General features: G+C 36.7%; 1 protein-coding gene across 1 annotated transcript in view; it reads left to right on the top strand.

Moving 5' to 3' along the window:
• AKT3 (AKT serine/threonine kinase 3) overlaps positions 1-21,308 on the top strand; it is a gene marked incomplete at its 3' end in the record, with an annotated part of 153,099 nt that overhangs the window by 108,545 nt on the left and 23,246 nt on the right. The window contains exons 7-10 of the mRNA XM_080342165.1: positions 2,717-2,782; positions 3,331-3,399; positions 11,481-11,603; positions 13,486-13,614. Of these exons, the coding sequence (XP_080198291.1) occupies positions 2,717-2,782; positions 3,331-3,399; positions 11,481-11,603; positions 13,486-13,614 (387 nt within the window). The remainder of the gene's footprint in view (positions 1-2,716; positions 2,783-3,330; positions 3,400-11,480; positions 11,604-13,485; positions 13,615-21,308) is intronic.

The following is a 21,308-nucleotide window of genomic DNA, read 5'->3' as shown; positions in this document are numbered from 1 at the left end:
CTGTGGTTTACATATATTTTATTCTAAAATATCCTTCAGATTTTTCTAATTTTCCTATAGGCCTATGAAAACAGGGCTTATGGGATTTTACAGTCTATCTCTATGTTCACTTGTCTGTCACTCACTTTCTATCAACTTTTGAATGTGCTCATCAGTTTTAATTAAATTCAATAAAGGAATAGAAACCTCGAAGACTACTATATTTGCTTGAGTTTCATTAAAACCAGCCCCAGAGTAAGGGAGAGACTTAAATTTCTGTCTTGAATGGAGAAGAGACTGAGCTGTGAGTCCCATGTGCCCCTAGCAGCTGTCTGTCATGTACTTGGATGAACAGCAGCAGAGTGCCCTTTTCCTCATCATCAGGAGATACAGAAAGAAAAGAGGGTATTGCTGCTGCATTCTCCTGTCTCTGCATGGGAAGGAGCATCGCATTGACCCTTCCTGTAAGACTTAATAAATGGCAGCGATCTCTGTGGGTTGCCCCGTCGCTGTCAAGCATCTGGTTGCTGCATGCTGTGGCCCCATCTCCAGCCTGACATCCTACCCCAGGGTTTGCTCACCCCTGGCACCCAGGGGCAACTGAGAGGACTCACATCCCACTGCTAGGAGCTCCTGTTCTGCTGCTGCTTGTTGATACCCTTCCAGTCTTCACAGCATTCTAGTTTTTTAATTTTAGAGGTTTTCCTTTTATTTTGCTGGCTGTTACAATATCACCTAATTTTTAGAAGAGTTAAACTCGATTCTTGGGTAACTTTGTCTCTCTTTGTTGAGCAGAAATTCTTGTTTGTGGAAGTATGTATAAAGCCAGAGAAATTCTGAGGAGATCAGGGATGCAACTGTTCATTGATCTGTTTACCTGAAAACAGAAAGCTAGCTCAGGGATAGACTGGGCAGAACCTGGCACTCCCTGAAGCAGACCAGCTTCTGTTTTTCTGCCAATTTGTAGACTAACAAGAAAACTAAGGGTGTGAGGAAATGTGCCTTTCTTCCTGCGATGAAAATGAGAGCACCTCGGTGTTTGAAATTCAGCTTCCTCAGAACTGGAATTTTGTTCTGAAGGGAGTCCTTCAAAGTCTTCCATAGCATGATTGTATATTGATGAGAAACTGACAAAAAAATAGAAAATAGATTATGCTTAGATCTTCACAAGTGAAGTGATCACATTTTTTTCCCTATAGTCACTAAATACCATTTTTTCCACTCCTCCCCAAAATAAAAACAATACTTGAGCCTGAGCTTAGCTGTCTAGCCCACTCAGTGTGTAAATATGTCATGGGGATTTATTGATAACGTTTAACTCTGAAGATTAGTGCTAAGGATACAGTCACTAGATAGGAAAGATCTGCAGTCACAACTCAGCCCATGTGATATAACATACGCTATAGGAGGTCATACCTATAACAGCATAATATGAAGCAGAAAAGTGGTGCATTGACAGCTGTATCTGGAAGGCTGTACAGCATCTGCCCAGTTCAGAATAAATCTGTTGATCCTAAATTTTCATGACAGATTAATATTGCACTTATTAGAGCATTGCTACAAGTATAACAAACTTCTGAGGCAATGCCAGAAAAACTGGCCACTGCCAACTTTTAATGCTGCATATCTGGTGAACTACTGATGTTTAAAAATTCAATCAATAAATAAAGCTTTAGGCTTGCTTTTCTCCTCTAAGCGTGGGGTTTTTTTTGTTTTGTTTTTCCCCCAGTATGTACTTGTAGTGTATACACTCGGTGTTGCAATGCTATTCAACTAAATGGCATAATTTTATTACCACTAACTGTTGTTGTTGTTTAACTTCCTATTTTGACAATTTTAAAAGTCTAATTTAAAACTCATGACATCTGTGTTTACTTTCTTGTTTAGTAATATCTTATCCTCAGAGCATAGGCTGATAAGCATGTGCAGTACAATAATGTTATATTGGTATTATTTGTAGCAATAATAAAGTATACTCTGACTAAATGTATTTACTTCATCAGGATTATGGTTGAAATTTGAGTCACACTAAGTTAGTCTTCAGTTCTTTATAATAGAACATAATACACAGTGGTAGCTCAGTGCTACAGAAAATGGCTAAACCAGCCCTATGGCTCTCAGGGTTTTAGGTCTGGTCCCTGGGGACTGGGGAATCCCGGCACGTATTACATGTAGAATTGCATAAAATGGTTGTGTGTTCATAATAAGAACCCCTTAAACGCTGAGCTTTTCTCCCCAGTCCTTTGGAGCTGCTGCCACTGCAGCGCAGGGTGAGGCCTCTTCCCGCCATCCTCTCTCCCTGCTCTCTTCCCCTCAGCTACTACCCGTGCATGCTCCTTGCAGGTTGATTCAGTCTCTCTATGTAGATATGTTGTTCAGATGATCTATACTAGAACTGCGAAGCTGTGATGACTCTGTTGTCAAAATATCAAATACAATATTATAATTTCTTCCTTCCCTGCATTGGTTATAAAGTTCTCATTTTAAAGCAAGAAATGAATAAAAATAAAATCGAATAAAATATCTTAAATTGTATTTTGCCAAACTTAAATTTCCTTTAAAATATTTTCTCAAAAATTGTGGATTACTTTTCAGGTTTCCTTCAGGTTCATTCTTTTTCCAAAACTGTTCTGTAGCTTTCTCTTTTCAGAAGTATTGGCCTTTTCCTCCTACTTAATTAACCAACAGTTTATAATATCTTAATTCAAACCTGCTTTTTCTATTCTTTATTTCTCAGGATGAAGTGGCTCATACACTTACAGAAAGTAGAGTATTGAAAAACACCAGACACCCTTTTTTAACGGTAAGTATTAGGAGTTAGTTTTAAGTAAATTAGTATCATTTTTTGTAGCAAAATCAATTCAACATTATCAGTCAAAAATTTTAAGTAAGATAATAATATTGTTTACAATTTTAAAATCATATGTAAATAAATATATTCATTTCATTTGGGAGGAATTAAGAAGAATATGATAATCTCTCTCTTCGTGGGCGTTATGGAAGTGGACATCATAAAATATCATGAGTGAGAATAGCTGGCATCATGTATAGCAGTAAGGAAAGCAGTAGAAAATTGTGTGATGTAGTAACTAGTTAGTATTTTATTATAATAAGCATGGTGTTTTAATTTCAATGGCCACGTGGAAGAGATGGAGGAAGACATGAAGATTTTTGTGTTAATTCATCTCAAGCTCCAGATAGGAATTTGCACTTTTAATTACTCTCAGAGTTTTCACCAAGTCATAATTGTCTGCTTAAAAGGATAAAATTAAATTTTGTTACAGTTTAAGTGAAAGAAATTTGGTTAATACAAGATGATAATTGGTTTGGTTTTGCTGTTTTCTTTGCAAGTCCTTGAAATATTCCTTCCAGACAAAGGATCGTTTGTGTTTTGTGATGGAGTATGTTAATGGAGGAGAGGTAAGTTTAAAACAGATGTTCTGCTCTTGTAATGGTAATGCTATCACTGGCTTACACTTTAAAGGATATAAGTTTTCTTTCTGCTGTCTTTGATTTTTTTTTTAATTTTTATATTGTTCTATTAAAAAATATAGATGTGTTTTATAACTATGTTGTCAAAAGGAGTTCCTATTCTTAAAAAATTAGACCGTTGTATCTTGAAGGATAATTTCGTGGTAGAGAGATAATTAAAAATAGCTTGCTTATTGTTTTTTCTTCAAGCATACTATAGCATGTTCTGTCATGAAATGGTCTCATAATCCAGTGCAAACAAGCCAAAATAATGTTGACTAGTCTTGTTTTTATCCTAACGTGAAATATGTGCTCTCTCCTTTGCTATAGCCATTGCAAATACCTATGAGAAAAGAGTGGCGTATTCATATTTGTCAGTATTTCCATCCCCTTCACTTGCTGTGTACTCTGGACATTTCAGTTTAAGTGCTAAAATTCTTACAGTGTCATTAGCGTTCAAGCTGTTCCTGTCTTCCAGCATGTGCAGTACAATAATGTTATATTGGTATTATTTGTAGCAATAATAAAGTATACTCTGACTAAATGTATTTACTTCTTCAGGATTATGGTTGAAATTTGAGTCACACTAAGTTAGCCTTCAGTTCTTTATAATAGAACATAATACACAGTGGTAGCTCAGTGCTACAGAAAATGGCTAAACCAGCCCTGTGGCTCTCAGGGTTTTAGGTCTGGTCCCTGGGGACTGAGGAATCCCGGCACGTATTACATGTAGAATTGCATAAAATGGTTGTGTGTTCGTAATAAGAACCCTTACAGAATTCTTACAGTGTCATTAGCGTTCAAGCTGTTCCTGTCTTCCAGCTGTTTACTGAAGAATGGAATATCAAGAACTGTAGCTGTCAAATGGAATCAAAGAGAATTGCAGTCTAAGAAGAGGGCTCTTATTTACCACTTAGGTGCTGTTTGCTATTCAGACTGTATTTTGTTACAGCATGGACTAGCGGGGTTTCCTTATTTTGTGTAATATATGCTGTATAATAACCCTAAAGGACTAAGTGTTTCCACTAGCTTTTTTTATTAGAAAACTGTTTCTGCATTCAGGAATAATTGCAGCATGATACCTTGGTTTGCATTACCCTTTTGCTGTGTTCTCCTACAATAAAACTGTCTTCAACTCTAATCCTGATGCCTGAGCACGCCCAGAGTGCCTCTCTTGCATTTGTTACTCTGGCAATTTCAGGGACCAGTCTGAGGCCCATTTACATCCTAACTCATCCATGGCTGTCCTCTGCCAGCCATGGCTAAACATGGTGCTATAGGGTTCTCATACGGGAGGATGGCTTAACTCAGTGTGTATAAACCCGGTGGTGGACATCACAGATGTTGAACTGTTTTGGCTGGTGGAACTAGACTAAAAATGCACCTCAACAGTGATAGGATAACAGCCTTCTCTTGGACACTCAGCTGGCATTGAAATTATGTTGCCAATATTCAGTCAGTGCTACCTACAATGAGTTTTAAAAGTGGTACCTTATAAACTAGATAATTCTTTGCTCTGTGTAGAACCTTATTGCATTTCTGTAATCTCAGGGGATGCACCTGGAAAGCATGTTTTTAATTGTCAGCCTGTCGTTTAGATACTTGTCTCTGAAAGATACTTTTCTGTCCCATCTGAATGCAGAACAGAGGCCGCAGAGAATGTTTTCAAATCTTTTCTTAAGACTGAGGATTTTCTGACACTGTGGTTTGATCAGACTTATATCTTAGGATCATAGAATCATGGAATGTCCTGAGTTGGAAGGAACTCACAAGGATCATTGAGTCCAACTCGTGTCCCTGCACAGGACAACCCCACAGTTCACACCATGTGTCTGAGGGCCTTGTCCAGTCTCTTCTTGAACACTGCCAGGCTTGGGGCTGTGACACCTCCCTGGGGAGCCTGTTCCAGTGCTCCACCACCCTCTGGGTGAAGAATCTTTTCCTAATGTCCAGCCTAAACCTCCCCTGGCACATCTTCCTGCCATTTCCTTGGGTTCTGTCATTGGTCACCCCTGTGTTGTGTGGTGGTGTACTTTTGTGGCAACTGCTGTGAACATCTTGTGTCAGAGGTTTCTTGGTGGCAGCCTGCTTTTGCTCCTTGGGGTTTGAATGATTGCAGTGTAGTTTACCAAGAGTGAGCTGCTTTTTTCCAGATCCGATGCTCTTGTTTGCCCATGCTGCTCATGTTCTTTGCTGAAGGTTCCCTAATTCAGTGAAGCTAACTGTTAAATATTTGCCACAGTGGGAAATAATGGCCTTTCAGAGTAGGTAGTTTGCTTATTTGCTTTGATTTGCTTATGTGCTTCTCTTTGACTGGAGATCTGGAAGAGTAAGTTGGACAAGCTGTTCTTTTTAATAAGAAAATCTTTAATCTTACCAAATTTTCCTGTGAATTTCAGACTTTAGTCACTGTCTGCTAAGACATACAAGGGACTTCATATTTGTACAAATAGCCTTGTTATTAACCCAGAACCACTTAAAGTAAGTCACACAAAGTTCACCCAGCATTTTAGCCATTTGTAGGCAAATCTCCTACATGATATGCAGACTTTTTTGTTTTGCTGCTTCCCTCTACTCTTCTCCCTGTGTTCCAGGGAAGTTTAATTTCCTTACAATGGTTTCTCACTGTTGAAGGTGTTGAAAACTCATCTTTTAATTGTATCCTTACAGAGGGAAATTTGCTGTAGCAGTACCATGTGATTCTTTCCAGAGCTGTACTGTGTCCAGTGTGTTTCTGCTTAAAATTTCTTTTTAGTTAAGCAGTTGTGCCTGAATCAGTTGTTTGGGAATTTTCATGTTTATGTCATTCAGGAGCACATTACCCAAACAGTCCTCCCAATGAAGGAGTTATTGGAATTTTTATCTATACTCTCAATTCTCACCCAGGTGAAAGCAAGAAAATGCCACAATTTAGACTTCTGCCCTACTACAGTGATAAGTGCAGTCAGTATTAGGAAGTCTTCAGTTCCTCTTTCTGTGGTTAGGAAGGAATAAAGTCAAGGAAGGAGTCACTGAGTTTCATACTGGAGGAGAAGAAATTGTGTTAAAGTAATTTTAAACAAGAATCTTCTGTACCTCTTAAAAATCTAGGTCCGTGTTGACTTTAATATCTTGCCTGAATAGTGGTAATTTGTAATATCTTTGCCTTACCTTTCCTCTGGAACTTCAGATTAGTTAGGCTTAGTTAATAAGCGAACATGTTATAATGAAAATGTAACTGCATCAGTTTCACTGGTCTGTGTGTATGCTTTTTTACAATGTACAAAGTAATACCATATCAAATTCTCTTTTGACTTCCTTTTTTTTTTCCCACATTCTGTGTTTAAATATATTAAAGCAAAACGTTAGAGGATTTTTAGCACATTATTCAGATGGAAATACTGAATGCTTTTGTCTTATAATGACAACTTTTACAGTTAATTTTCTGCTGCTTATGGGTCCAATCTTGAAATCTTTGTTGTGGGCTGGAAGCTTGACTTTTTTTTTTTTTGGTTTAGTGTTGGTGTTGGACACTGCAGACTAAATGTTTAGCAACGTCTGTTCATCATAAACTATGTTTTAGTATATAGCTAGAAGGATACTTCTGACATTGTGATTACTTCTGAATACCTTTGTTACACGAAAAATCTTACATTGAAGTAGTATTAAGACATTGAAATTTGATTCCAAATCCTTTTATGAAGACTTAGAAATGGCACGTTTATGAGTGTGTGGTAAAAAAAAGTACGTGCAGTATTGCATGATAAACTGTGTTCTTTGCTCTGGTTGAAAATACAAAATATTCATGTAAATATTTTAAAATGAATAAAACTATCAGTACATACAGACAGAGGCCTACTTTAAAGAAAGTGCCTTCATTTTTTTACATCTTTTGCTACCCTTATCCTAAACATTTTGAAAAAACTATGTAAGGCTGTATTGATTGTTTTCCTGCTAGTATTGATTTGCCAACTCTTCCTTGTGTAACCCGTGTAATTGTGAGTACTCTGTGATTACAGCACATTAGTAGTACATTACAGTGTTCCCCCAACTCCCAGGCCACACAGAATGATATAAACCATGGTATAAAAAGAGATATTCTAAGAATGGTTCTTTGTTGGTGAGGAATACTTTTGGAGTATATGTTCCCCATCTTTTAGTTGCGGTATTTTGTTTTAAAGGTTGAAAAGCTTTAGGAATGAAATCCGTTACATACATTACTCTACGGAGTACACTGATTCAGCTGACTAACAAGTTAATTAACTTCCTCGCTTTGCACTTTCAGGATAATTCCAAATTCTGTACGTTGTAACAAACTTAATTGGTAGTTATCTGTATAATAAAATTGGACTTCAAAATTTATTCAGATGGTTTCTCCACACCAGAGTTCTGAATCTCTGTCCTGCTTGGCAATTTTTTTTTTCACAGCTCTTACTTGGATTCATTAGGTGAGAGAGAACTAAATAGTTTGTTGTAATTGTACAAGTGCTAAATATTGTTGTAGGCTTTGTTGTTTTTTTCTCGATTGTGTCCTGTTTTGTTTTCTGAAACTCTTAGTAAATTGAAGTATGTGCCTTAGCCTAGAATTATGGTACGCTAAAATAAGGTTACTATATTTCTTGGGGTATAGAATGTGCCTAAAAGTGATGAAGTCTGAAACAATAAACACATAATCCAAAATTTCAAGGCTGGTACTGCACATGCCTTGCATAATAGTCAAATCAACAGTCAAATATAAAATGTGTTCAACTGCAGAGCTGAGCAAACCCAGTACAAAAAAGCGAGAGCCAGTCGTACAACTTTCAACATGTGAAAGAGGTCACTAGCATGTGTTAAAGTTTAACATATTGATTGATGGAAGGTTGTGTCGTTTATATATTTGGCATGCTTGCATCTGCAGTAGAATATACTTCTATGTTTGATCTTTGTTTTTATTTGTTAAAATTTTTTATTAGGAAAAATACCCCATGGCAACATTGTTGTTCATTTTTAAAATAAATACATACCAGGAAATTTATAGCTCCAGTCCTCTCTGTAACTATAGCACTCTCATGTATGCCATCAAAAATATTATGTGCAAAATCTCCTCCTTTGTGCCAAAGCTATTTCTATTGCAATTCCAATGACTTTATAGCACATACTTAAGAACTGTAAATCAATAAATAGTGCAAATGTTGCAAGCTTTTTCCGTAACCTTCCATAAGATTTCTTCTTTTCCTTCTCTGAATTAATAAATCTAATCTTCATGTTCTGACAGTTGTAAACGGAGCCTGGTGGCATAATTATTCCAAAATAGTGAACCAACTAAATATTTAGCTAAAAATAATGCTGTAATCTCACTGAATTAGATTTTTCTATTATAATTTTAAAGTTTGTTTTCGTATCTTTAGCCCATATCTGAGTGTATGAATTCACTTTTAACATGCATTTTTATTTTTATGCGTTCTGCATTCAAAACTAGCGTGTATGCTACGTGCTACAATAACATGAACACTGCTTATGAAGAGTGACTGTAGTGTCCTATGTAATGTTAAAATTAATTGACTTCATAGAATCATAGAATAGTTTGGCTTGGAAGGGACTTTAAAGCCAATTCCTTATCCACCGAGTGGTCCATCTGTCAAATCCACGTCTCTCCAATTAAGAGACAAGGATGTCATACGGGACAGTGTTCAGTGCTTTGCACAAGTCCAGGTAGATGCTGTCATTTGCTCTTCCCATATCTACTAAAGCTGTAACCTCATCATAGAAGGTCACCAAATTTGTCAGGCGTGATTTGCCCTTGGTGAAGCCATGGCTGTCACCGGTCAACTCCTTGTAGTCTCTTTGCCAAACACAGAACTGTTGCTAGTTGTTCCTAGCCAGGCATTTTATTTTGAAGTCAGTATTTTGAATTAATATCAAGAATATTTTGTTTGAAACAAACACTAAAGGAAATAAATTTTTGTTATGTTAACTTGTCAGGTTATCAGTTCTCAGATTCAAATTGGGACATTTTTTTTTTTACAGAAACAGTGTATGTTTCTAAGACTTCACTGCTCAGCTACTGGATTAGTCTCTTTCATACAGAAAATTGCAGTGGTCCTTTTGCATAGATATGAATGTAGGACTAACTGGAGGTTATATTAGAAATTTTTGGAATGTATTTGCTGTGTGTACACATTAAAAGGTGATCTGAAATTTGGCCTTCATTTTGAGTTACTTTGAGTCCATCAAAACAAATAGAACTCTTAAAAATGAGTGACACTAGCTCATTATTTATGAAAGAGACCACAAGCCAGAAATAAATGCATAAATTACATAAGTTTTTTATTTTGCTTTATTTGGATGAAGATGTACTTAGTGGTGTGTTTTTCCTATGTAAATTTTGCAAAAATGCATGGAAAAGTCCCTACAAATTCCAGTTCTTTTTCCAATTTTATACTACGGGAGGCACTTCATGAGGGGAGACGTGATTGCTTGATCTGTGTGGGTCTTCTGTTTATGTTGGCAATTAAGCAGCCGCCGGTACAGAATGCTCGTTACTACAGGGAGGGCTGGTGTCACCACCAGGGATTTGTGCTTAACCAGGGAAACAGCAGCAGGAGCAATTGAAATACCTACAAAATAATGATCCTCCTTGTCATGCAGGTATTCCATTTTTATACAGGGTGTCTTGAGAATTCAAAAAGAAATTGAAAGGGGAATGCAGGTGCAATGAACAAAAATGAAATACCCCCTTTAAATCATACTGCAGTTTCTGTTTTCTCTGAAGTCTCTGCTTATACAAATATATGCTGCTGAAAGGCTCAGTTTAGTGGGAAGTTTGTTTAGGTTCAAAAGAAAGTAATAAACATTTTTGGAGCAAACCTGTCACGAAAGAAGTTGACTTCTAGTTGTTTAAACGATTGACTTTTTAATTACATTTTGAAAAGTCCGCACATGGAAGGTAGCTGCAGTAACTCTTATGCTGTTCTGTGCTATGTGAGTGTGGGTTTTTTGGTTGTTGTTGTTTTGTTGTTTTGTTTGCTTGTTTTACTGACCCTGCCACTTTGGAATTCTCATCTGCTTTGTATTTTTGGCAGTGAAAATAAAAATAAAACACGTTGTTATGGATTTCGTTGTCTATTTTTAATTTATAAATGAACACATTTTCTTTTTTTTTTCCTATTTTGTTGGTAGTTAGCTCTTGTGGTAAAACCAAAAACATTGCAACTTGAAGGAGTAAGGCAGGCGGCCCATTTGGTCTTAAGCAGAATACAGACTCAGCATTTGATTTAAATAGCCAAATTCCACTTCTTTTGGTGTTCTTGCAGATTCTGAGGGTGATGTTTTATCCAATAAGATGCTGACAATATTACAGAATGTCACCTTATGCTTTTTCATTACAGCTGAAGTTACTGACAATATGGAACGACTGAAAGACTTCCATTAAAAAAGTATCTGCAAAGTGCTGCTACTTATAAAGCATTAAAGAAGAGACAAAAAGCCCAAAGAAGTGTTTTCTTTGTAGCAAAGAAATACACTAAATACATAGATTCTGTTTTATAAACCCTAAGCAGTTGTTGGTTTGGTTTGTTTTAGTAATATTGCTAGCAGTGCTGTTCTTGTAAAATGCCAGTTTACCTGTACTGAAGAACTAGACTTTTTTCAGTTCAAAGAAAAGTTACTCAATTACTGAAAAACTTAAGGCAGAATGAGAATCTGGGTATTTTAATGATATTTCTCAGTGGCTTAAAATAAAATTCCAAGGAAGTGGTGGAGGGAGAAATACAGAATTATGCTGCTGCATACTTTTTTTTTTCCTCTGGTAACTGAAGGTTAAATGAGTAGCAAGCAGAATGCCTTAAACAAGATTGGTATATTGATTAAAACGCTGATTTAACAGCTCGCTTTCTCCCTTTGGAAACCTGGAAAAGATAAGCCAGCTGCTGTCTAAGAGTGCTGAGTGTCCACTGAGAGTACACTATCTATCATCACAATATGGTGATGAGAGGTGTTTTATGTTTGTGTTAATTTCCCCCACTAAATCAGTAATTATTACAATCCTGTCCCTGCTGTTTACCCTGCAGCTGTTTTTCCATTTGTCGAGAGAGCGGGTGTTCTCAGAGGACCGCACACGCTTCTATGGTGCAGAAATTGTCTCTGCCCTGGACTATCTGCATTCTGGGAAGATTGTGTATCGTGATCTCAAGGTAAAAAAAGAAAAAAAAAAGTAATCAAATTTTTGTTTTTGCAGAGACTATTGGGACAAACACAAAGTAATTATAAAGTTGCACTATTCAGAGTTAATGGGGAAAAAAAATCTGTGTTCAGTTTAAAGTTCTGTGTGTGTTGAAGATAGCCATTTGATACAGTAATCTATAGATGGATACATTACTTCACTTTAACTTGATGAAAAAATAAATAGCACATCTTACTGATAGCACTTGGAAGAGATCTAAGCTTCTGATGCTTCCTCCAACACCCATTACTTGTAACTTAACTTGGATTGCAACACAAATGTCAGATATAATTCTCACTGTCCTCAAACAAGTGAAATGGGGAATTGGGACAATGTGGCTGCGCTTTCTTTATCTCAACAAGGAGTTATGGTCTTGTATGATATGAAATCATTTAAAATAATTCAGAATGCTTCAGTAGGAAAATAATTTCAGCCTTAATTTAAAAATTATTTTTGTCTTTTGTATCTTGGGAAAGACTCATAATAATGGAATGTAGTTTGTCTTAGATTTTGTTGCGTATACAGTTCTCTGTACTCTGTTGCCTGGAGCTCCTTTTATATTATGCTACAGATACTTTGTGACACAGTATGACCATATTCTATGGAAAATAACCTGATTTCAACAGGAACGTTTTCTAACTTGTGTGGGAGGAGCCTCTGAATTCCATGATGAGCCTATTTTATTTCTGTGTAAAGACTTTCATTTTTTATATGGAAAATTGTGCTTTCCCATTATACATGCACAGTAGTGGAGTTCATTCATGGTCTCCTTTGTACAGAACCGAGGAGAAAGGAGGCAGTGGTAGGCGAGTTCTGCTCAGGGAAGCAGACAGAAAACAGAATACTGCATTACCTGTTTGTAGCAGAAGCTGTGGGAATAGTATGGCATGCTGTGACATCTTGGAAAAATATGGAGTTTCCTGGTCAAGGAATGATAGGTTCTGATCTTTTTATTTAAATTCCATGTAATAAGGAGAGACGAATTTAACTCCAGAAATCTTCCATTACTGGTGTCATCTACTCTGTATGTTCTTTCATCTACTTTGTATGTTCTTTGTGTGACACCATTAGACTCAACAGGAAATATATACCTTTGAATTACATTTTGGGCTTTATGCAGACTAAGCAACACAGGGCTATGATTGTTCTTGGCTGGTGTTTTCACTACACGCCTTACACTAAGAAAAAAGCCCTTTCTGCTTAGAATAATTGTTCACAAGTGTGTTCTACTTGGTTTTAGTAATGTAAAGCATACACATACAACTATTCAAAACCAGCATCCTGTGCAAGTATACAAGGGGGAGTTTACCTCAGGGTTTTGTTTTTGTCAGTAGCTTCTCTACCACCACATTAGTCTGTTATTGAAAAAAAAGTGGAAGTTGCAGATGTTTTAAAAGAATGGGACATGGATATATACTAGCTGTTTCATGACAGTGTAGTAAGTAAAATGCATCTTGGTAAATTAAGATTATGTAAGAGCAAAGGAAACCACCCATAAAGTCTTACTAAATGACAGCTATGATTGTAACTTTGAATTAGTTGATGATATGTTGAAAATATTTAGAAAAATAAAAAAACACAAAACAACTTCAGAATGAAAGACCATGGTTTGATTGACCTGGGATTTACTATTGTAAACTGTATTATAGGATTAAATAATTATTTAAATTATATGAAAGTAAACACTGTTAAAGACTGTAATATAATAGGTGCTCTAATTCTTTTTTTAAATTACAAACAAATTATGTCTTAGTGCAAGCAATAACTCTGTACCTTTTTAAAAACATTGATGTAATGCATCAGCCTGTCCTGTTAAGATATACTAAGGAAACATTTTTTTCCCCAACACACAGTTAGAAAATCTAATGTTGGATAAAGATGGACACATAAAAATTACAGATTTTGGACTTTGCAAAGAAGGAATCACAGACGCAGCAACTATGAAAACGTTCTGTGGTACTCCAGAATACCTGGCACCCGAGGTATGATTTAGAATATACTCTCCTAATGCAGTATAAAATGTTTATTTTTCATTTAATTTTAGACTATGGTGTTTGTATGCTGAAAACTGTTCATTGTAACGAACTGACAGTCTGCCAGATTAATACTATACGACTGCTATTCAGAATTGTATGTGCTACTTTTCTTTTTGGTGATTGTATGTATATTGATGCTGTGCTTCTTAGTGTTTAAAAAAGCCTCTAATGGGCATTTTCCTTCTCATGTTTGCCTTCCTCTGTTAGTTTTCATCTACCAATGATTTCTTAAAAAAAAATCTTCCATCTGTCTGTCACTTGGAACATATGATTTTGCTTAACTGAGATGTATAGCTAGTGTTTATACAGCCTCAGTGGAGGCAAGGAGGAATAGGAAGGTACTGAGTTTGCTGGGTTTTATTTGAACTTTCCAGTTGCAGAGAGAGAGAGTTGAAATTTTAGGTATTTCTACTAAAAACAGTTGAGTGCATCAACATCAGAACTGAGATGGACACCAAAACCTAGCCATTTCACTGCATGTACATGCAAGTGGCATCTCAGAATATGTCACCCCATCTTTACCATTAGCAAGCACTTGGCATGCCAAACATCCCACTTCTCGAGGACTGATAAAAAGATGGACATGAAGATGTTGTTTTGGTTCCCGTCGCAGCTCTGGTTTGGCCACTTGAGAATCTGAAGTGGAAGCTCAAGTCACCCAAATGTTCTGCTCCAGTATTAGTGCCACTGATGGCTACTGAAAAAAAGCAAAGGAAGAACTCTCAAAATTGGACTTCTGTCAGGCTTCAGTAACAGTGCTGGTTGTAGTGCTGGGGAATGACGTTCTGCCTCTCCCCTGGGGTTGCCAAACGCAACTCCAGGCTTGCCAGGCAAAAGACAGCAGTATCTTTTTACTTAATACCAATGATTTTGTGGATGCTCAATTAGCCCTTATTTTCATTATTGCCAGCATTCACGATTGCTACACACCTGATACTCAGGCAACTTTCTGATCATCATAAAGGGCTTTACAAGGCCCTTCAGTCATACCATTTGTTTTAAGAAGAATTCTTGAAAGGATCCTTTACCTCTTGCAGGAACTCAGGATCACCAGAAAGTCTATCTTGCAGGTCATCTCAGAAGAACAATGTGCCTTAGTTTATGGGGAGGAGGTGTGGAGGCACTGATTCAACATACCTCTTTGCCCCTTATTTTCAGGAGTACTGAATCCTGACTGGCAGCAACAAGCCATGGAGCGTATTTCAACAAGCAAGTTTAGATTGCCTTTCATTTTTTATTCTGAACCTTATAATTAAGGGATATCAAGGAAACTGGTAAATGTCACCTTCTGGATACTGCTGGCTGATGGTGAAGATTTTAGGATGATCAGCTTTGCCGGTTTAGTGTCTTTCTAAATGTCTAAAAGCAAATTTAAAGTCTCCTCCAATTTGCACACAGTGAGGAAACTGAAACTGCTAGTAGCTTGTTATAAGTTACTATGCTATGTAGAGTTAATGAAACCATTTTGAAACACAGCAAGATCTTTTGATACATTCTTTTTCTCAAACTATCAAGGAAACATCAGTATTCTTAGGAGCCAGTAACTTTCTCTCCATTCATCTGGTTCCATCTTCCTTAATTCTTGCTTTGAATCTTCTATGACTATGTAGAAAAAGTTGTAGATCTGTCTGTTTGGCTTGGTACAGTGGCCACTTTTCTTGTGCTACACACCCAGAACCTGTTCCAGCAAAGAGAGCAACACAAGGGATGATACTCTTATCGCTGGCATAGGCCACAGGTGTCATTGCCAGCTCTTACCCCCACATTGTCGTCTTGTCAGCAGTCATGAAAACCTTTCCAAAGACTGCAAATATTCCGTTCAGTTGCTTTCATCTGCTTCTTCATCTCTCACTTCTGGAAACATGTTAGCTCTCTTCTGTCAAAATTGAGAAGGGATCAATCTAGGTTTTAGACACTTTCAACAAATTAGTTGATCCAGTTTACTTTCTGTTCTCTAGCAGTCCCAGTCCTCTCCTCCACCTCCCATTAGGAGCATTTTTGGAGACCCACCATCTACAAATCTGTCTTAAAGGAAACCGACTCTTTATTAAGCCTGAGAACCCCAGAACTCATTCCCTTTTATGTGCCTTAGTTTATGGGGAGGTACAAGGTTTAGAGCAAGCAACCTAGACAGGTTACTGCTATGGTGTAAGAAGACTCAACACCTTCATCCACACATTCTTATCTAAAAGGGTGAAGTTAGCAGTATGTGGACTGCTGCTGCTGCAATAATGTTTACTAGTGCATTGTTTGGATAGTTGCTCACCTGAGACAGTTGTATCTATTTTTATACCTGGGATCATCAAGAGACTGGGCCGTCCAGTCTATTCATGTGTCAGAGAATGAATTTGCAAAAATCATGTCATAATGATGAATAAGTAATTTTTTCTTTGTGAGATTGTATACTCTTTTGAAAATAACTTGGTTATGTGATAAATAGTGAAATTCCTTTATCATCTCTTGTCAAATTAATGCAATCCTCTTTGTGCGAGCGTGTGTGTGTGTAACTGTAGTGGTAATACTTAATATTTTCCTCTGCTCTAAGAATCCGTGGTATTTCCCATCTGAAAGGTATAAAATATTTTATAATTCCTCATTTCTTAGTAGTTTTTCAGGAAGAAGAGACTGTTTTTAGGAGTTTCTTTCCATTGTTATCCTTCAAAGTAGGCTATCACATTAGAGGTCATCGTGGTGTCAGAGAATAAACATAGATCCAATGAGAAAAAGACGAATTGTGATCCCATCTAGGAAACACAGATATACTCTTAAATTTTTTAACAAAAAAAAACCCAAAATGTTTCTTTTGCAGTGACAAAGTCAGGACAGGACAGGACGATGTGTCCAGAAAGCATCACAGGCTTAATGAAGAAAGAATAAACCTGAGAAAGTGGTTGTCATTGTAAATACACCTGTAAGACATTTAAAAGCAGTTTGGATTTTGGTAGTTTTCAGTTGACTGTCAAGGATCAAGGATCTGCTAATAAAGATACAGACCTCTACACACTTGCTTTACCAGAATGTTCAGGACGTGAAGCTACTTGGGGTGGGAAATAAAAGTTCTTGCAGCTCTGATTATTTGTAAGGGTCATTTCGTAAATGAGATTGCAGTTTCTGGCTCTCTGCATTTCAGTTCAAGTTCTTAGGACTAAGTGCACAGCCTTGGTTATAGTATGGCAGTCACTATGGTACTAAGTTTTGGTGTCTTGGGAGATACAAGTTTAAATACCAGAAATTCATTTTGAAGATTTTAATCTTTTTAACAACAGAAGAGAATTGTTTTGACTATGGACAAGTCTGTAAGGGATTTCATGGATGATGATTCAAATGACTCTTGATAGATAATAGATGATCAATGATAATTAGGTGTATTCTAATAACAGGGAAAACAGTAGGACCTCACTGAGTTTTATCAGTATAAAGGTACAGACTAGATGGATGGATGCATTTCTATAAGAACTAGTCTTTTATTTAAAGAAAAAAAAAAGGCAAAACCATTTCTGTATAGTTTATGCAGTTACTGTCACTTAAAGGTGTGTAACAATAATTAAGACCAGAGTAGTTTCATAGCCTTTGTCCATAGGCATGAGAAGATCTGCATGTCTTATGACTTCCTTTAAAATGACAGCAGTGGAGATGAAGGAAGTATTAAGATAAGTTACACAATGCTTGTTTGCCTGTTTTTTTTTTTTGTGTGTGTGACCTTTCTTTTAGAAGTGGGAGTGAGAAAGATCATGTGTAGTCAATTATTTCCATGAGTTTTACCTCAGAGAAATGAAAGGTAAAACTCCTTTATCAATAAGCAACTGCTGTCTTTCCTCACTTTTCACTTAATTCCTTATTTACAGATTTTCTATTTGAGAAAGACATGGTTTTGATGTAGGGGCAACCCAAAATCTAGAACCTGGCCATCAAAGTTTAGTGGCTGAATTTCATGGTACCCTGTAGTGCAGGCATGGTTATAGCAAGAAAAAACACTTTTGCCATGTTTACAGGAATTAAAGTTGAATTTTCTAAGAATGTTGTGGTATATGCAGATTGTAAAATGTTGAGGTAGATGCAGAAAAAGTATTTGTCAGTGGTGCAGCTATATAATATTATTTTAATTCTTGCTTTCATTGGATCAGCTTATTTGCCAAAGGCTGGCATATTTTTGGACTGAGAAGACGACGATTTACCACATAACTGGTCTGATAAGAGTTGAAACTAGGTGATATATAGGCAGACAGGGAACCACAGAAATGCACTGAGATAGGCTAGCATGGAAACTAATGTTTTCAGCCATGTTTTAAACAAGGATTTGAAAGCAGGTAGAAGTTGCAGTGTGAATGTTACAGAAGAGCTCCTTCAGGTGTGGGGAAAAACATGAGAGTGCTTGTTTGCAAAGAACTTGATGAAAATAGCCAACACCTTGGATAAACTGAGGCAGACCAATTGGGAGAGCTTAGCTAAGGTGATGATGTCAAAAAGACCAGCATGTTATGCTACAGAGAAAATGATGTTGCATGGGTAATACAGCCAAGGCCTTTTTTCCTTTTTAGTTTCTTTTTTTATAATTTATTTTTAAATTAATTATTTAATTAATGGAGGAGAGAAAAGAATTTGAGTAAAATAAGGAGGAGGATAGCAAGGGAGGTTAACAGGGGGTAGAAGGAATTCATGAAATTAATTTACTGATCTCACAGGTAGATTGGTAGACCAGAAAACATAGCTTAGAGATGAGAAGGTTTTTCTTGTGGGGAAAAACGTGGTTGTGAGCAGGAAAGAGAGTCTGGACTAAAGACAATTATGTTATTTTGTTAATTTTCTCATAATAGAAACTAATAGAATGTTTTGGAGAGAGACGCAAAAGGCAGGAGAAATTGATGAGCAACTTAAAATGAAGAGGAGCTCAGTGGAGAGCTGTTTGGTTAGGAATATAGAGGAACTGAAGGTCAGAATTATTTTTATTGTGGCTTATGCAGTTTCCTTTTTATCTTCCTTTAAATTTAATTTGGATTTAAAGATAACTGAAGCATTGATGTAACATGCTTTTTGAAATTCTGTGCAACTTTGATGTAAGTAATAGGTATGTTCTATTATTTTCCACCTCTAGAACTACTGGATCGAAAAGGGAATTTGGGCAAAAAGGCACAAATTGATGGAAAGCAGTTGTTAAGATGTTGGTAGATGCCATCTGCATTCAAAGCGCTTTAAGACCTGTATGAACTTCTAAGAGTTGGAACAATGCTGTAAAGAGAAACTGTGGAAAAGAAATTTTGTGTTAGACTCGGTCTTCCATCATGCTCTAGAGAGCAAATTCTCACTCATATTGGTTCCCTTTGGTGAGCATTAATGAGGATTGATGGTCAGTGGCTTTTGGGATTTTTTGAGGGAAGCGGTAGTTCCTGTTGTTTGACTTCTTTTGATTTTCTGCACTTCTGTTAATTCTTTTTTTAGAGAAAGGCTAATGAGACACTCCACCAAATTGTCTGTACTGATACAGCTATATTGGTATTCTGGTTCTGGGTGGTTTTGCTAAAGACCTGAAAGGCTTGTAGTGGTGCTCTAACAAGACAGAATTTCCTACATGAATTCTCTTAGAGTGAGGTTAATCTATTTTTGGAGGGTGGGAGGTAAGTTTGTTTCTCCAGCTTTAGACCTGTTTTGTTCTTTTCACATTAACACTGTATTAAGAAGTGCATTTACAAGCAGAAATGCTGTGCTGAAGCACATTGGAGTTCAGGAAACAGATAACTCCACCATTCAGCTTTTGTGCCTTGATGGTGATTTTCAGTTACTTAGCATGTAGAAACAGCATCTGCTGCATTGTTGAGGAATTGCATTGTTTCGATGCATTTCTACCCTTGGCTTAGTGTCTTTGCTTCTCCAGCATTTCCATGAGAGTTCATACACTCTTGCAATTATGAGAGTCCTTTATTCCTAGTCCTGTGGCAGCCTGTTGAGAAGACCCAGGCTGTGGCTGTCCAGAAGTAGGCTCCTTGTAGCATCTCATCCTGTGCCTCAGGCAACATTCTGCAGACAGACTCAGTCAAGATGGATGTGTGAACTCGTGTGGATATATTTCTGAGTTTTGTTCCTCTCTTTGAATATAATCTTTTTAGTGCTGAGCTAATTATGTAGTCTCAGTTTTGCTGTTGAGTTAGAGTACCTGATCAACTTTCCAACTGTAAAACAGTTTGAAAATCAAATGTAGCTTACATGCAAGACCCAACAAAATTAGAAGTGTTAAGTACGTTTTGGCAGTTCACTTTTATTATGCCCAGTCCTCAAATGTACCAGCAGACAATCATCTGAATGTTAGTTATTTTTCACATGCTTATGTGATCACACAAAAAGTACATGCTAAAAAGAAGCAGATGGTGACAGATGGGGAAGGTTGAATAAGGTGGTTTTGGAAACCTAGAAAAATGCACTTCTGTAATGGTGTAAAAATAAAAATTCTTTGATCGCCAAGTTAGAATGAACAAAATAGAGTGCCCCCCCCCAAAAAAAAAACCAAACAAACCAAAAACCAAAAAAACCCCACCCCCCAAAAAACTTCACTGTTAAAAAGAAATGGAACCTATGAGCGTTCATTGTATATTTAGGAAAGTATATTGTGTAGTGTTGTTTTGTCCAAGGATAGAACATTAGTTTCTATCAGCCAGAGACTTGAATAGGTAGTAGTTGCATTCTTTGTTTTAAAATGATGCATTCAAATAAGTTGTGTTCCATGCTCAAAGAATGCTATCAGAAAGAGTCATTCTTTAATGTTACATATTGGTAGTGTTGCAGTTGGTAGTTGGTTGTGATTACACTTTTCTTCTGATGTCAGAAGGATTTTAACCCTCTTATTACAATGGCAAATAAATCATTTGCATAATGGCGATACCCGTATGACTAGAGCTAATCTTTAACAGGCAGCATTACCTCTTTGTCACATAGGCAAATGTAAAGCTAAATAAGTAGAGATGGTATAATCAACAAAAAAGTACCATCTTTTGTGTATAGACGACCATATCCAAGGACCTGCTCTGCTATGAGGACTGAAGACTTGCTTATTCTTTTGCATTGGCTTAGTGAAGTCCTACCACTCATATCTATTGCATTATATAAACAAAAAGACTCCTTTTTGAAAAAATTCAATGCTGACATGTGTATTATTCCATAAAATTAAAAGTATCTAATTGATGAATATTTAATTGCTAAGTCTTCTACCAACATAATAATATGGCATAATAATGCCATAATTATTTTTTTCTTTTTATATTTGAGTAGGTGTTTGTCTTAACCTATAGTATGAGACATTGCTAATTCCTAGTGAGGCAGAATGCCTGGCTTTTGGTTCTTGGCTCTTGCTTAAAACCAAAGAGTCCCAACCTCTGATAACATGTACTCATCTTCCTGAAAGCCTAGGTAGTTTGCTTAGTACCCAACACTATAGTTATGTTGTTGTGCTTTGCTTAACTAATTTTCTTTTGGCATCAAAAAGGTAGTTCAAGTTTATTTACTCTCTGTTTACCTAGATGCTTCATGCATAATCTGATTCTTAGCAGAGGCACAATAGAGTTTATTTTACCTGTGGAAATGTGTTTTCATGTTGGCATGTGCTCTTGAGCAGCTGTCTGTTGTATATTTTGCTACATTTTATTTCTGGGTGA

Source organism: Nesoenas mayeri (genome assembly GCF_963082525.1).
Source record: "Nesoenas mayeri genome assembly, chromosome: 3".
Taxonomy (NCBI): domain Eukaryota; kingdom Metazoa; phylum Chordata; class Aves; order Columbiformes; family Columbidae; genus Nesoenas; species Nesoenas mayeri.
The sequence above is the reverse complement of the archived record's forward strand: the minus strand, read 5'-3'. Positions and strand labels throughout refer to the sequence as shown.